Below are 13,456 nucleotides of genomic sequence, written 5' to 3' on the forward strand. Positions count from 1 at the left end.
GATGCTGCTCATTTAACTCCTCTGCTGCGTCACTGCTTTCCTCAGATGGAGTTTGATTCCTTGTGGAAGAGGAGTGTGACCATGCACGAGAAGCAGGAGCCCCTTGTATCCCGGTTGAGGATGATTAGGGACAGCATGGGGGGCAGGCCCTGCCCCAGCCTGTTACAGAGGAGGGGTTGGAAAGGGCTTCCTAAGCATGGCCCCGCTCAGAGGTGTCCACGCAGACACTCCTTTTCATAAACAGTCAAGCTATATTTAGAAGGTCTTCTGCCTCCATCATTGCTGTGAAATGCTGTTGCAGATTCCTTGATCTGGTAGTTAGAAACCATCTCTTAATTTCCAGCCTAAACTAATTTCTGACCACTTTTTACTCATTTGTTCTTGTGCCAATATTGTGTTTTTGCTTAAATAGCTCTTCTCTCTCCTTGGAATTTCCCTCCCCTCTCCCCAGTGTTTACAGAGTGCAGTCACATCACTGCTTGGCCTGGCTAAACAAGTCCAGCTCCTCTGGTCTCCCCTCCCCAAGCACCACCAGCGTGGTGCCAGCAGCTTGTGCAACAGCATTAACGCTTGCATCCTCTCAGGAGCTTGCAGCCTCTTTCCTTGGATTCTTGCTCGGATTCCACTTGTCTTTTTCATAAATGCATTAAAGTGGTACCACACAGAGATCACCTAGCACAGCTGGGTCTGTGAGGATGATTTGTGCTGTGGGATGTGCTGATAGGATGTGAATTTGAGGTATGTAACCTCAGGATGTGAATTTGATGTCTTCTGGTGTGAAAGGGACTGCAGAGTCTGTGCCAAGTGGGGAACCTGCTCTACCAGTGAGGTGTGGGTAGGTGCAAGGAGTCTGTGCTGGAGGAGAGACAGGTCTGCCAGCAGGCATGGGTTGTTTGCTGAGAGTACTCAAACTGACAGGTGGTGAGGGGCAGTAATGGAGATGCGTCCATTTCCATAACTATCCAGGAAAGGTGCTTGCATGCAATGCTGTTACGTGTGGTCTCTGTCAGGAAGCTGGTAACTCACCTCAGAATGTGGGGTTAGCTGAGCACGTGCATAATTAATGACTTGATGGTACTGTGATGCACTGGCATAAAATGGTGGTCTTAAGTGCCTACAGACAGGCAGTCAGCAGTGCTAACTAGGAACAAAGGAGAGAAGGGAAAAGCCCTAAGAGTCCAGGTGTCCGAGCCCAGGAAGAACTGCCAGCTGCATTTCCAGAGATCGCAAACCTCCCTGGGCTGGCTGGTGGGAACTGAGGAAATCACCTTCCATTGCCAGGGTGACTGGCCTCTGAGCCTGTCAGCAGTCACATCTTTGCATTTGTTGCTGAAGGGATGTGTTGGGGGCAGAGAGAACCAGGACTGTCATGGAGCCCTGGATTTTCCTAGCTGTAGAGGCTTTGGATGTAACATGGGTGAAATAGTGTCCTCCCATCACCTTGCAGCTCACTGCTGCAGCATGTTCCAACACTGCTAAGCTGGTTGTTAAACAGGGCAGAATGGGAGGAGGGCTGGCAAGGCAGAAAGTCCCTTTGCCAGCTTTGCTGCGGACTTCTCCATGTTGTCCAGCCTCAGCCACAGCCTGTGGGTCTTGCCGGGAAGTCTGTGCCTTGGGTGAGGTGCAGGACTGGTGTAGGAAGGTGCAGATCCTGTGCCGTGCTTGGGGGTTTGTGGGAGTAGACTGAAGGGTGCCCTGTACCACTCAGCTGCTCCCTGGGCTGTGCTGCAGGTGCTGGAAGAGAAGCCATCGGGACTTCTAGTCGCCTCCCTGCAGGCCAAGGACCCCGACGAGGGTGAGAATGGGACCATCATCTACTCACTGATAGGTATGAGCTGCAGAACTGACTAATTGATGCTGCTCTCTGCCTTGCAGCCATCACCCTTGTGGGCAGACGGGTGCCCACTGCCTAAGCCCTGCCACACCACGCTCCCTCCTCCATCCCAACCTGCCCCCTGCCCTCCCTCCTCTCTGCCTCTCCCTGCAGCATTTCACTTTCTTTCTGCAGGAGCCTGGGCAGAACGTTTCACACTGCACATGGCTACTGGAGAGTTGCGGACTGCCACAGTTCTACGCCGGTCTGATCGTGCTGAGTACATCTTCACTGTGACAGCCAGTGACCGGGGCACGGTGCCTCACAGTACGTCAGCCATCATTCGCATTCAGGTATCCAGCACCCCAGCTCCTCTTGTCCCTGCACCATCTACCCCTCGCTAGCCTCTTGGAGGACACCATCCAGCTACTTGGCAGCCTTCCTCCCCACCTTCTCACCCTCCACCACCTTCATCCCAGGGCACCCTCTGCCCTTGCTCAGCTGTTGATTCAGCCCTAAAATTTGTGTGGAGAACCTGGGATGGGAAGGGATGGGTCTATCTGCCACTGTGCATGTTCTCATTTGTAAAGTGGTCAACAGGATTAACAGTAAGCAGTTCTGTCTTTTTCCAGACTTGAACAGCCAACCCTGTCCTAGATATGCTGTTGCAGAGAAGACCTTAGAGGTCCCCTGCACAGAGACATTAATTCCTCCCAGCATCTACTGAAAACAGTGTTCCTGACATGCAGGGTGTTCTTCATGTCAGTATAACTTTGGCACTCCCTGTCTGGTCTATTGGCCCAGACAGCCAAGTCCTTTCTCTGTTGTTAGTAATGAGCTTCCTTTTACAGCAGAGGCTCCGGTTTCCCCCCAGCCAAGGCACTTTCACAGTACACCATTTCACATCTTCCTGTCCCTGTTCTTGCAGTTCCCAAGGCCATTTGACTCTCCTTGTTTGATGTTCTTCTGCTTCTCTGTGCTGGCAGTGCCCTCTAACATTGTCAGCAAGTTCATAACGCACTCAGCTTTCTTTCGCCCTTGCACCTATCAAAAGTAAATGTCAGCACCAAAAGCCATCTCTGCAAAGGCCAGCTAATCACTCTCCTTGAGCCTTTTAGTCCTTTCTGTCATACAGCCATACTCATACTGTGCCTTTCCCCAGTTTAACGAGTGATCTCCCATGTGCTACTGCATCAGAGCCCAGCTAAAACCCAGGGAAGTTAGATGCATTTCCTTTGTCCTTGAGGAGAGAAGCACTGTGTTAGCCTGGCACATCTGCCTTTAGCCATTCCACAATGCATTTTATACCATTTCCTTTTTATGCCATGTCCGTAACTGTTCTTGTCATTAAAGTTGTTCTGCAGCCTTCCAGGTGTTGAGGCCAGGCTGGCAGGCTGGTTGTCCCTGAAGTGCTTGCTTGCATCCCTATAATGTAGCTATTTGCTTGACAGTCACTAGTTTTGGTACCCCTCTGGGCTGACAGTTTTGCTGTATTCTCTTTTTCCCCAGCTCCTTGACATGAGCGCACTGAGTTCTTCAACCTGTTTTCCCTTCAGATAACACTACGACTTTTCATGCATCCTCTCTCCTATCCACAGGTGCACCTCATCCCCAAATTAACTTCAGTGTCTTTAATAAGAGTAGTAATAGTATTTATTTATCTTTGGGTCATACTGGGTTATCTTTCTTCTCTGTACCTCTCATCTGGAGAGGTCTGGTACCTCTCTTCTTGCCCACTCTTGCTTGTGTTTTGCAGAATTGTTTCTGCTGGTGTCTGTTGCCTTTGCAGTATCTAACACATCACAGAATCACAGACTCACAGAATTGTTGAGGTGGGAAGGCACCTCTGGAGGTCATCTTGTCCAACCACCCTGCTCAAGCAGGGCCGCCCAGAGTCAGTTGCCCAGGACCATGTCCAGGTGGCTTTTGACTGTCTCCAAGGATGGAGACTCCACCGCCTCTCTGGGCAATCTGTGCCAGTGCTCGGGCACCCTCACAGTGAAAATTGTTTCCTGATGTTCAGAGGGAACCTCCTGTGTTTCAGCTTGTGCCCACTGCCTCTGGTCCTGGCACTGGGCACCACTGGGAAGAGCCTGGCTCCGTCCTCTTTGCACCCTCCCTTCAGGTATTGATATACTTTGATAAGATCCTGAGCCTTCTCTGTCCTGTCAGCAGCTCTGTCTGTACTTACCTACCCTAGCTCCCCAGCTGAAGCTCGTCTTTCACCCTGTCAAACCCGTGCTTATTCTCAGTATGTTTTTCAGGTTGTTATTCATCTGTTAGGCCTCAAGAGCTGAGACCTTGCCTCCTGACACTTGCTCTCTACAGGCCCCATGTCCCCCTCCCCACCGGCTCCCCGATAGGACCTCCTGGCACACAGAACCCTGGTGCGTGCCCCTCACTGCTGCCTCTCCTCACAGGTACTGCCATCCTCCCGGGTGCTGCCACGGCCTGATGCCACTGTGCTGACCCTGCACCCTCTTGAGGGGGTCAAGCCGGGGTCTGTGATCGGCTCGGTGGCACCCCCAGATGCCCCTGCACGAGGACAGCTGACCTACACAGTGGTAGGAGGTGGTGGGGATGGCACCTTTGTGGTTGACAGTGTGACAGGGGAGATTTATGCTGCCCGGGAGTTGGACTATGAAGCTGGGGCACGGCATGTGCTTCAGGTGAGTGCTGAGGACACGCAGCATGGCTATCCCTCCAGCCGACTGGTGCTGGTACAGATCCACGTGCAGGACTGCAATGACCAGGCGCCCACCTTCCCTGAAGACCCCATCACCATCGTGGTGCCTGAGAATGCCCAGGCTGGCTCGTCCATCTTCACCTTCCAGGCGCTGGATGGGGATGGTGTGGGTCCCAATAGCCAGGTGCGCTACGCCCTGCTGCACCAGGAGCCCCCAGCGCTCCCTTCCAGCTTGACAGCCGCTCGGGGCTGCTGACTCTTCGCCAGGGCCTTGACCGAGAGGCTGCTGCCTCCTTCCTCTTGGTGGTGGAGGCCACAGACCAGGCCCGCAACATCAGCCAGCGCCGCTCAGCAGCTGTCACAGCCCGTGTGTTTGTGACTGATGAGAATGACAACACGCCCATGTTCCTCTCACCTGCTGCCGTCAGCGTCATGGAGGACCAGCCAACAGGGTTCGTGGCGCTGCATGTGGTGGCCCAGGACAACGACTTGGGAGAGAACGGGCGTGTGAGCTACTCATTGCGAGCAGGCAACAGTGACGGCCGCTTCCACCTTAACCCCAGCACTGGTGAGGGCCCAGGAGGATGCAGGGTGGGGGGCAGGAACACTGGGAACACAGGGGCTGAGGAGGGTGCAGGGATACATGGGGATGTAAGCATGGTGCACAGGAGGAGGGTGTGGGCTGGGGAACCTGGAGGAGGGAGACCTGTGGGGTGCGGAGAGCCCTGAGCGTAGCACCTGGTTGGCATGATACTGCTGTCTCTCTTGAGACCTGACTGTCCCTGGCTTACCCTAGTGCCTACAGCCTTGCGATAGCTCTGTCCTGGGAACGGTCGGCCCTGGTGCCGTGCGGTCCGAGCTCGCCCCTCTGCCTATGTCTGCAGGTGCGCTCTCCATTGTGCGGGCCCTGAACCGGGAGGAGGTGGTGCAGCACAACCTGACCGTGGTGGCCATGGATCACGGTTTCCCACGCCGCTCCGCCACACAGCTCCTGTCCGTGCTGGTGCTGGATGTCAACGATGAGGCTCCCACTTTTGAGAAACCTGAGTATGAAGCACACATCATGGAGAACTTGCCAGCTGGCAGCCCTGTGCTGCAGGTGTTGGCCACGGACCGGGACCTGGGTGAGGATGCAGGGCAAGGGTGAGCTGCCCAGTTTGGTCGGGGGCCCTTCTGGAGATGCAGCACCCAGGACTAGGTGCACTCTGCTCCCTTCCACCTGGTTTGGAGAGCCTGGCTGACCATGGAGGGAAGGATCATCACCTGGCCTGGAGATGAGAGATGGGCTGAATCCTGGGAGAAGCTGAGAATGAGAACAGGGACTGTGATTCCCTCTGCTCCCCAAGACAATGGCCTTTGTTCCTTGGAGGTTCCTTGGCCCATCTTCCCTTCCACAAGCTGGGCTGGGGTGGGACGTCCCTCTACCACACATCTCTGCCCCAGCTTTACTTGCCAGGGAGTGAGATCATCCTCTCCCACAGCCTGCATGACCCCTGGGTGGGAAGCCTGGGAGGAGGGAGGTGCAGGGCTGTGAGCCAAATGAGAGGCTTCTGGGGTTGCTGCTGGGCTGCCCTCAAACCATGTTCCTCCCTGCAGGTGCCAATGGGCAGGTGTCCTATGGGGGTCTCTCTGGGGGGCCGTTCTCCATCCACCCACAGACGGGGCTTATTGTCACCACACATGCCCTGGACCGCGAGGAGCAGGAGCAACACGTGCTGATGGGTAGGGCTGTGCTGGTGCCTGAGAGGGGTGCAGCAGGCGTGGGGGTAGGGAGCACAGGGGAGGCAGATGGGTGCTCCCCACTGCTGGGCTAGGGCAGTATTGCAGGGGGAGCAGGCCGTGGGAAGTGATGGGGGTTTGTGGGGCATGCAGGGTTGTTGGGTGGTTTGAGCATGCAGGAATGCCAGTGATCCCATGCCTGGCTGCCCCTGTGGTTGTCTGGGCATTTATTTGCATACGACAGCCTTGATAGTAGTTCCCAGTCAGCAGGGTAGCCTGCAATGCTCTTGCTGTGTTCCTGCAGTCTATGCACGGGATGGTGGCCTGCCCCCCAACCTCTCCAAGGCAACTGTGCGGATAACAGTAGGGGATGAGAATGACCATGCACCACACCTAGAGAGTGAGTCCTGCTCTGTGGAGGTCCCTGAGAACCAAAGCCGCGTGGCACTCTACACCCTGCGGGCTACCGATCCTGATGGAGGCGAGAATGGGCGCTTGGAATACCATGTGGCAGGTGAGGTGCACAGGGAGCTCTGTAGCTTCTTTCTCAGCAGTAGGTAAGGGCTGTTCACCCTGGGTTGCCCGTGGCTCTGGGAAGCATGACCTGTGGCAGTTCCTGTTCCACTTCAGTTCTTTCCTGCTCCAAACCACATGTAGCTGCTGCCACCTCTCAGCCCTCTAGTTTCTCTGCCCCCAGTAAAGAGCACCCCAAGATCTGGACAGGCTGCACTTCCTCATTCCCCAGGCGCTTGTCTGGTTCGCTAGGCTTCCATACCTCTCTTGGCTGCTCTGACCTGTTGGATTTACAGGTTGCTAAGTGAGATCTCTTTGCTGTTACCATGCCATGCATTATGTGAGGGCTCCCTGTGGCAGCACCACTGGCCTGTAAGCTGTTGGAGCCAGTTATTACACACACACACACACACACACACACACACACACCCCATCCCCCCAACCCCCCTGGACCAAGGAGGTTCAATTCTGCTGGGGCCTTACAGAGAACAGCTCACTCTACCTTCCCTGCCAGGCCACGCCAGGATGGACTTCATGCTGTCATCTCTGGGCAGCGTAGGGCAGGTCCTTCCTTGTACCAGTTACAGTCATGCTGTCTTGCTATTCCTTCTCTTCTTTTCCAGATGGAGACCCTGGGCAGGATTTCAGCCTAGACCCAGTCTCCGGTGTCCTCTCCACTGCACGTGCCCTTGACCGGGAGCAAGTTGCTTCCTACAGCCTCACAGTGGTGGTGCGAGACCACGGCACCCCCCCACGCAGTGCCACCATGTCAGTGAACGTGCGGGTGTTGGACCTAAATGACAATGCACCTGGTTTTGCTCAGGCCACCTATGTGGTGGAGGTGCCAGAAGACTTGCCTGTTGGTGCCCTGGTGCTGCAGCTGGTGGCTGAGGACCCTGACGAGGGCACCAATGGGCAGGTCTCTTACTACCTGGGCAATGAGTCACTTGGCATGTTCCAGGTCGAGCCACAGAGTGGGCGCATCAAAAGTGCCCAGGCGCTGGACCGGGAACGCCACCCCAGTTACAGCTTCCTGGCCAAGGCTGTGGACTCAGCACCATGGGAGCCCAAGAGTGCAGCTGTGCGTGTCACGGTCACAGTGCGAGATGTCAATGACCATGCCCCTGCCTTCCTGCACAGCCCACTCACTGTCAACTTGTCCCGCCACACACCGCTCAAGCAGGTCGTGGCCACCATGAGGGCAGAGGACAGGGATGCAGGTGCCAATGCCTCCATCCTGTATCGCCTTGCAACCCCCAACTCTGCCTTCGCAATCAACTCCTACACAGGGGATATCCAACTGCTGCAGCCCCTGGGCTCGCTCAGCCAGCGCCAGCGGACGCTCTTCATCCTGGCCACAGACCTGGGGCAACCGGCACTCTCCTCTACTGGTGTGGTGGTGATCCATTTGCAGGAAGAGCCCTACCGGGGGCTGCGCTTTCCCCGGAGCACCAGTGATGTGGCCCTGCCAGAAAATGCTGCCCCAGGTATCAGCTGGGCAGAGTCACCAGCAAGTGCTGGGATGAAATGGGACAGGACAGGAGGGGAGGTGGGTGCTGGGCTGGCAAAGCTGTGGGAAACTCAAACCAGGGAGCACTGCAGGGTCTTGGGAAGCCCCATTATGGTTTGGGTAGGCCCAAGGGACTGCAGGGTCTGACTGGTGCCCAGGCTGTTCAGGGTGATAATCCCTGTGGGTTTGCCTCAGGGTGTTCAGATCACTGCAGGCAGTCACAGGTGCCCAGTCGCTCCTGGAAGGTCTCCAGGGGTCACCGTGAGACCATAGAGGGGCCATGGACAGGCCCCACGAATCCTGGCTCCCAGCCCAAAGTTACCATTAGATCTTGCTTCCTCTGGCAGCAGTGTCCTGAGGCAGAACTGTGTTCCTGTTGTACAGCATGTGCTGCCCAGACACCACCCTGACCCTCTCTGTCACCTGCCCCGAGACTCTGCTGCCCCTTCACGCTGTTTCACTCTCTTCCAGGCACTGCTGTGGCAAGCATCCAAGCTATACACACAGGGGGCTCTTCTGGTCGCATCACGTACAGCATCGTCAGCGGCAACGAGAAGAATGCTTTCCTTATCCAGCCCAGTTCAGGTACAGCACCAAGACCACCTGGGGAAGCAGCAGGTGGGAGGCCACCTGTGCTCTGCCAATGCCTGCTCAGCTATCACAAGGCTCAGAGCCCCCCCAAAGGCACAGGAACACAGTCCACACCTCTATACCAGTGAATTAAATAGTGTTAGTATTTGGACATTGACACTAACCTGTTATTGTCCAGAGGTTGTTAGCACAGCTCCCAGCACAATTTTGGTCCCTCCTAAATGGACCTTTCCCCAAAAACTCCTAGACCCAGTTCAGGAGTTAGCAGAGGCCAGGACCATCGCTAAGGTGCAATCTGGGTGCAGCCCCTGCCTTAGATGGCAAGTTCAGCCACATGATGCATCCTATGTTGGGGCCTCAGAGCCAGGCACTTGGACTGCCATGCTTTATTCTCTGTTGTGCATGTAGCTGCTGTGACTGCAGCACTGCTGTGGATTCGTGGCTGTCTCTGTGCAGTCCCAAAGGTGACAATAAATGGGGAACCACTCACTGTCCAGTGGGCGTTCTAAGGGAGCCCTCCCTCTGCACCAGACTGTTACTTGAGCAGTCAGCAGGTGCTGAACATATCAGTGGTGCTTGTGGGTGGCTGATAACCCAGGCAGAGCAGTGAGGCAGGTTGCGAGGTGCTGCCCAGTGACACTGGGCAAGCTGGCATTGTTTGCACCACATGCTTCAAAGGGCAGCCTTTGAAGGGCTGCACATCCCTTGGCATCAGGGAAAGCCTGGCTGAGGGTAGGGTGAGGGCTGCCTTGCTGTGAGATTGGTCCTTGCCCTGTAGTTTGGAAGAAACTGGGGTATGACAACCCCTGGTATCAATATAGGCTGGTGGATGAAGGGATTGAGAGCAGCCCGGCGGAGAAGGACTTGGGAGTACTGGTGGATGAAAAGCTGGACATGACCTGGCAATGTGTGCTCGCAGCCCAGAAAGCCAACCGTATCCTGGGCTGCATCAAAAGAAGCGTGGCCAGCAGGTCGAGGGAGGTGATTTTGCCCCTCTACTCCGCTCTGGAGAGGCCCCACCTGCAGTACTGTGTCCAGCTCTGGAGTCCTCAGCACAGCAAAGACATGGACCTGTTGGAGTGGGTCCAGAGGAGGGCCACAAAAATGATGAGAGGCTTGGAACACCTCTCCTATGAAGAAAGGCTGAGAGAGTTGGGGTTTTTTAGCGCGGAGAAGAGAAGGCTCTGGGGAGACCTTATTGTGGCCTTAAAGGGGGCTTATAAGAAAGATAGGGACAAACTTTTTAGCAGGGCCTGTAGTGACAGGACAAGGGGTAATGGTTTTAAACTAAAAGAGAGTAGATTCAGACTAGATACAAGGAAGAAATTTTTTACGAAGAGGGTGGTGAAACACTGGAACAGGTTGCCCAGAGAGGTTGTAGATGCCCCATCCCTGGACACATTCAAGGTCAGGTTGGACGGGGCTCTGAGCAACCTGATCTGGTTGAAGATGTCCCTGCTCATTGCAGGGGGGTTGGACTAGATGACCTTTAAAGGTCCCTTCCAACCCAAACCATTCTATGATTCTATGATACGAGAAAGTCAGTCCTCGGAGCCCAGGCATCAAGCTGGAGCTTCTTGTTAAAACCCCGTTCTCTTGTGCCTGCTAGGTGGTTGGGTTTGGGACAGGATCCCAGGCTGACAGAGATCTTTCTGGCACCGTGCTTGTGCCTTCTGCAGCCCATGGCCACTGTGCAGGTCCTTGTGAGCCATCTATGGTATGGCACAGCGTGCCATCTGTTGGCACCATGATTAAGTACTGGCCACTGCAAGTCGCCCATGGGCATAGCAGGAAATGCTCAGCCATGCAGAGGTACCCATCTGAAATCACAGTGCCCATGGCAGCCCACTGTCACCACGCATCACCTCAGCCACCGTACAGGCTCCTCAGCACCCTGGTGTCACTGCAAGCCACTCACTGCGCTGTGCTGGTGCTGCAAGCAAGCCACTGCATGGGCACTGAGAGCACTGTGGAGAGGCCAGACCAGCACACTGTGTCTCATGAAGGGGGTCCCAACCCCCATTGGGACATGGCCCCACTGAGTCCTGAGGAGCCTGAGCTGCAGCTGCAGGTTTCCTGCTGGAGCCTTGCATCATGGCAGCTAGCCAGCACCATGCTGAGCTGCCGCCACAGGACTGCCTGCACCCTGGGTGTCCCAGAGGGCCTGATGCCACCTTGCAACGAAGCCATGTGCACAGCCTGACTGCAATTCCTCTGTCACCTGGTGCATGCCAGCAGCCAAACAGAGTAACCCCCAACCCCAAAATGAGCTCAGGAGTTGGTACTCTGCAGTTCCTGAAACCCAGAGTCAACAGGCAGGTGTACTAAAACCCCAGTCAGGCTCACACAGGTCTTTGACTGTGGAGAGCTGCTATGCCCAGGGCTCTCCTGCATGCTTTCAGTCCCAGGGATTGCTGCCTGTGAAGGAGCAGCCTTCACACGCTGCCATAGGAGTGTGACTGTCTGAAGCTGCCATTCAGAAGTGAGCATTCAATAGCTATGGAGCTGGCCCAAAGCTGCTATGTCCATGAAGGTGGGGCTGACAGGGTGGCACCCTAGCCAATTCTGTCTGGTCCCTGAGCCAGCACCCAGGTCTCTGAGCCAGGAGTCACCATGCTCCTATGTGTACCCAGGTCTCTCAGCCAAAGCCTACGTGGCTGCCGTTATAGCCTGGGGGTGAAAGCAACCCCAAGTGACTCCCAGGCTGCCCATGGGGCTGCCAGAGCTGTGCCTTGTCCCATCTGTCCAGTTCAGAGCCAGGCTGTGTGAGAACAGCAACTGCTCAGATCTGCCTAGTGGTCTGCCCCTGAGCAGACCTGGTGCACCACTGCACCACTGCAGCAGCTCACAACTGAAACCCTGTGCTGACAACACAGCAGAACAGACTTCACAGAGCCCTTCTCCTCCCCCTTGCTTTTCCATCCAGGTCTGCAGCCAGACCCTGCACACAGGGACTGTGCTCCCCAGTGTGGAAGGCTGAGACCTGTGAGGTCAGTCGTGCGGAGAGGTCCCCTCTCCTTGCTGTCCTTGGTAGTATAAGCAGGGCTCTGCTACACCATGTGTGGCTGTGACACTGGTCTGCCTGGCAAGCTGCCGTGCTGTGCTGCAGTAAGGCCTGATGGGGTCACAGAATCACATCTCCCTCTGTGATCCCTGTCCCTTTGCATCCCTCATCTTGTCTCTGCTCGAGCTGTGTGTGCCAGTGGTTGTCAGAACACCCTGGACATGTCCTGGCTGCACCTCGGTTGCTGTGGCAATACCAGTTCATCTCATTGAGGAAACATTTCCCTCGGGCAAAGTGCCCAGAATACAGGATTTTTCCCTTAAAACATGTCCCTCCTTGAGTCCTGTTTGTCTGTCTGTGGGACACTGCCCTGCTTTCTCCCAGGGCAAGGGGCTGCATGCTGCAACCGGATACAGGGTGCTGGAGCACCACAGTGAGGGAGGCCAAGGGGGGCTGGCACAATGCTGCTCTCCTGCTCTGTGCCAGCTGCCAAGCAGTGTTACACTGGGCCCCTGTCCTTCAGCTCTGCTGTGACAATGGGCCAGTGCATGGGCACCAGTCCATGACTGTCCTCAGCCATCCCCAGGCTTATCTCCTCTACAGGGAGGACCAGAGGTGATATCCACAGAAGCTGTGTGAGAGCTTTGCATTGGAGAGCATACTGAAGTGCATGCTGTGGCCAAGGCCAGAGCAGGGGAATGTCACAGGAGCCTCCTCAGCCCTATACTGTGGCACCTCAGGCTCTGCTGCTTCTGTCCCAAGCAGGAACAACCCTTCAGAAGGCGGACTGCTGCTGACTGCTTTCCTTGCATTTTCTCTGGGCCAAGCCAGCCCTAGAGGCAGGGCTTGCTCTGGCAGCGAAATGGTGCCAGAGGGGCAAGGGAGCACAGCGGGCTCCCAGCCCTTGGATTGCAGGAGGTGAGGACACAGCCATTCTCCAAACCAGGCCACCATGCTAGTAGCTGTAGTCTGTGTTTTCCATTCCTGGACGTATGGCCTGGTTTCAGCTGTGTGCATTGGAACTCACGTTATCATGCAAAGCTGGCAGCAGAGCTCTTTTACACAGAAGCTAAGCTTGTCCAAGGCCACATAGCTGTTCTAGATGCCTGATACTGCATCCCTATCGCCTGACCAGTTCACCTGGTGGTTGCATGTAGATGCTGAAACAGGCTGCAGAGAGTGAGGCTCTGCAGGACTCCCCAAGGCAGGAATTCAGCCACAGGAGCACAGTTCCTCCTCATTACATTTGAATGCATGCCTGTAGGAATGCTGCCAGTCATGGCTAGTATATCTTTTTGGATGCCCTCCACCTTCTTGGGTGGGACACCAATACCTTGTCATTACAAAAGCCCAGGTGCACAGTGGCTCAGGAGGATAAGAATGGATGTCTGTTCTCAGACTCCTAGCAGGAGAACTGCTGGTAGCTCCTACAGTGTCTTTGTAAGAATTTGACCTAGACTAACAGCTGCAGTTAGGTAACTTTGGCCTGGAGCTTGATGAGCTTGTGTAGCAGTATGGGGCTTGACATGGAGCAGTTCTTTTCTAAACAGGCCATACCTCAGATGGTGTCTCCACAGTGGGAGGACTATTGCATGCTTTAATGTAAGCAGAAGCTGTCTG

The 13,456-nt window shown here is 55.4% G+C and overlaps 1 protein-coding gene across 1 annotated transcript in view; it reads left to right on the top strand.

The window, feature by feature from the left end:
* DCHS1 (dachsous cadherin-related 1) overlaps positions 1-13,456 on the top strand; it is a 49,604-nt gene that overhangs the window by 27,451 nt on the left and 8,697 nt on the right. Inside the window, 9 exon segments of the mRNA XM_050915037.1 lie at positions 1,732-1,828; positions 2,009-2,166; positions 4,234-4,717; positions 4,720-5,067; positions 5,384-5,623; positions 6,096-6,221; positions 6,523-6,732; positions 7,355-8,218; positions 8,713-8,826. Coding sequence (XP_050770994.1) covers positions 1,732-1,828; positions 2,009-2,166; positions 4,234-4,717; positions 4,720-5,067; positions 5,384-5,623; positions 6,096-6,221; positions 6,523-6,732; positions 7,355-8,218; positions 8,713-8,826 — 2,641 coding nt within the window.

Source organism: Gymnogyps californianus, chromosome 1 (assembly GCF_018139145.2).
Source record: "Gymnogyps californianus isolate 813 chromosome 1, ASM1813914v2, whole genome shotgun sequence".
Lineage (NCBI taxonomy): Eukaryota > Metazoa > Chordata > Aves > Accipitriformes > Cathartidae > Gymnogyps > Gymnogyps californianus.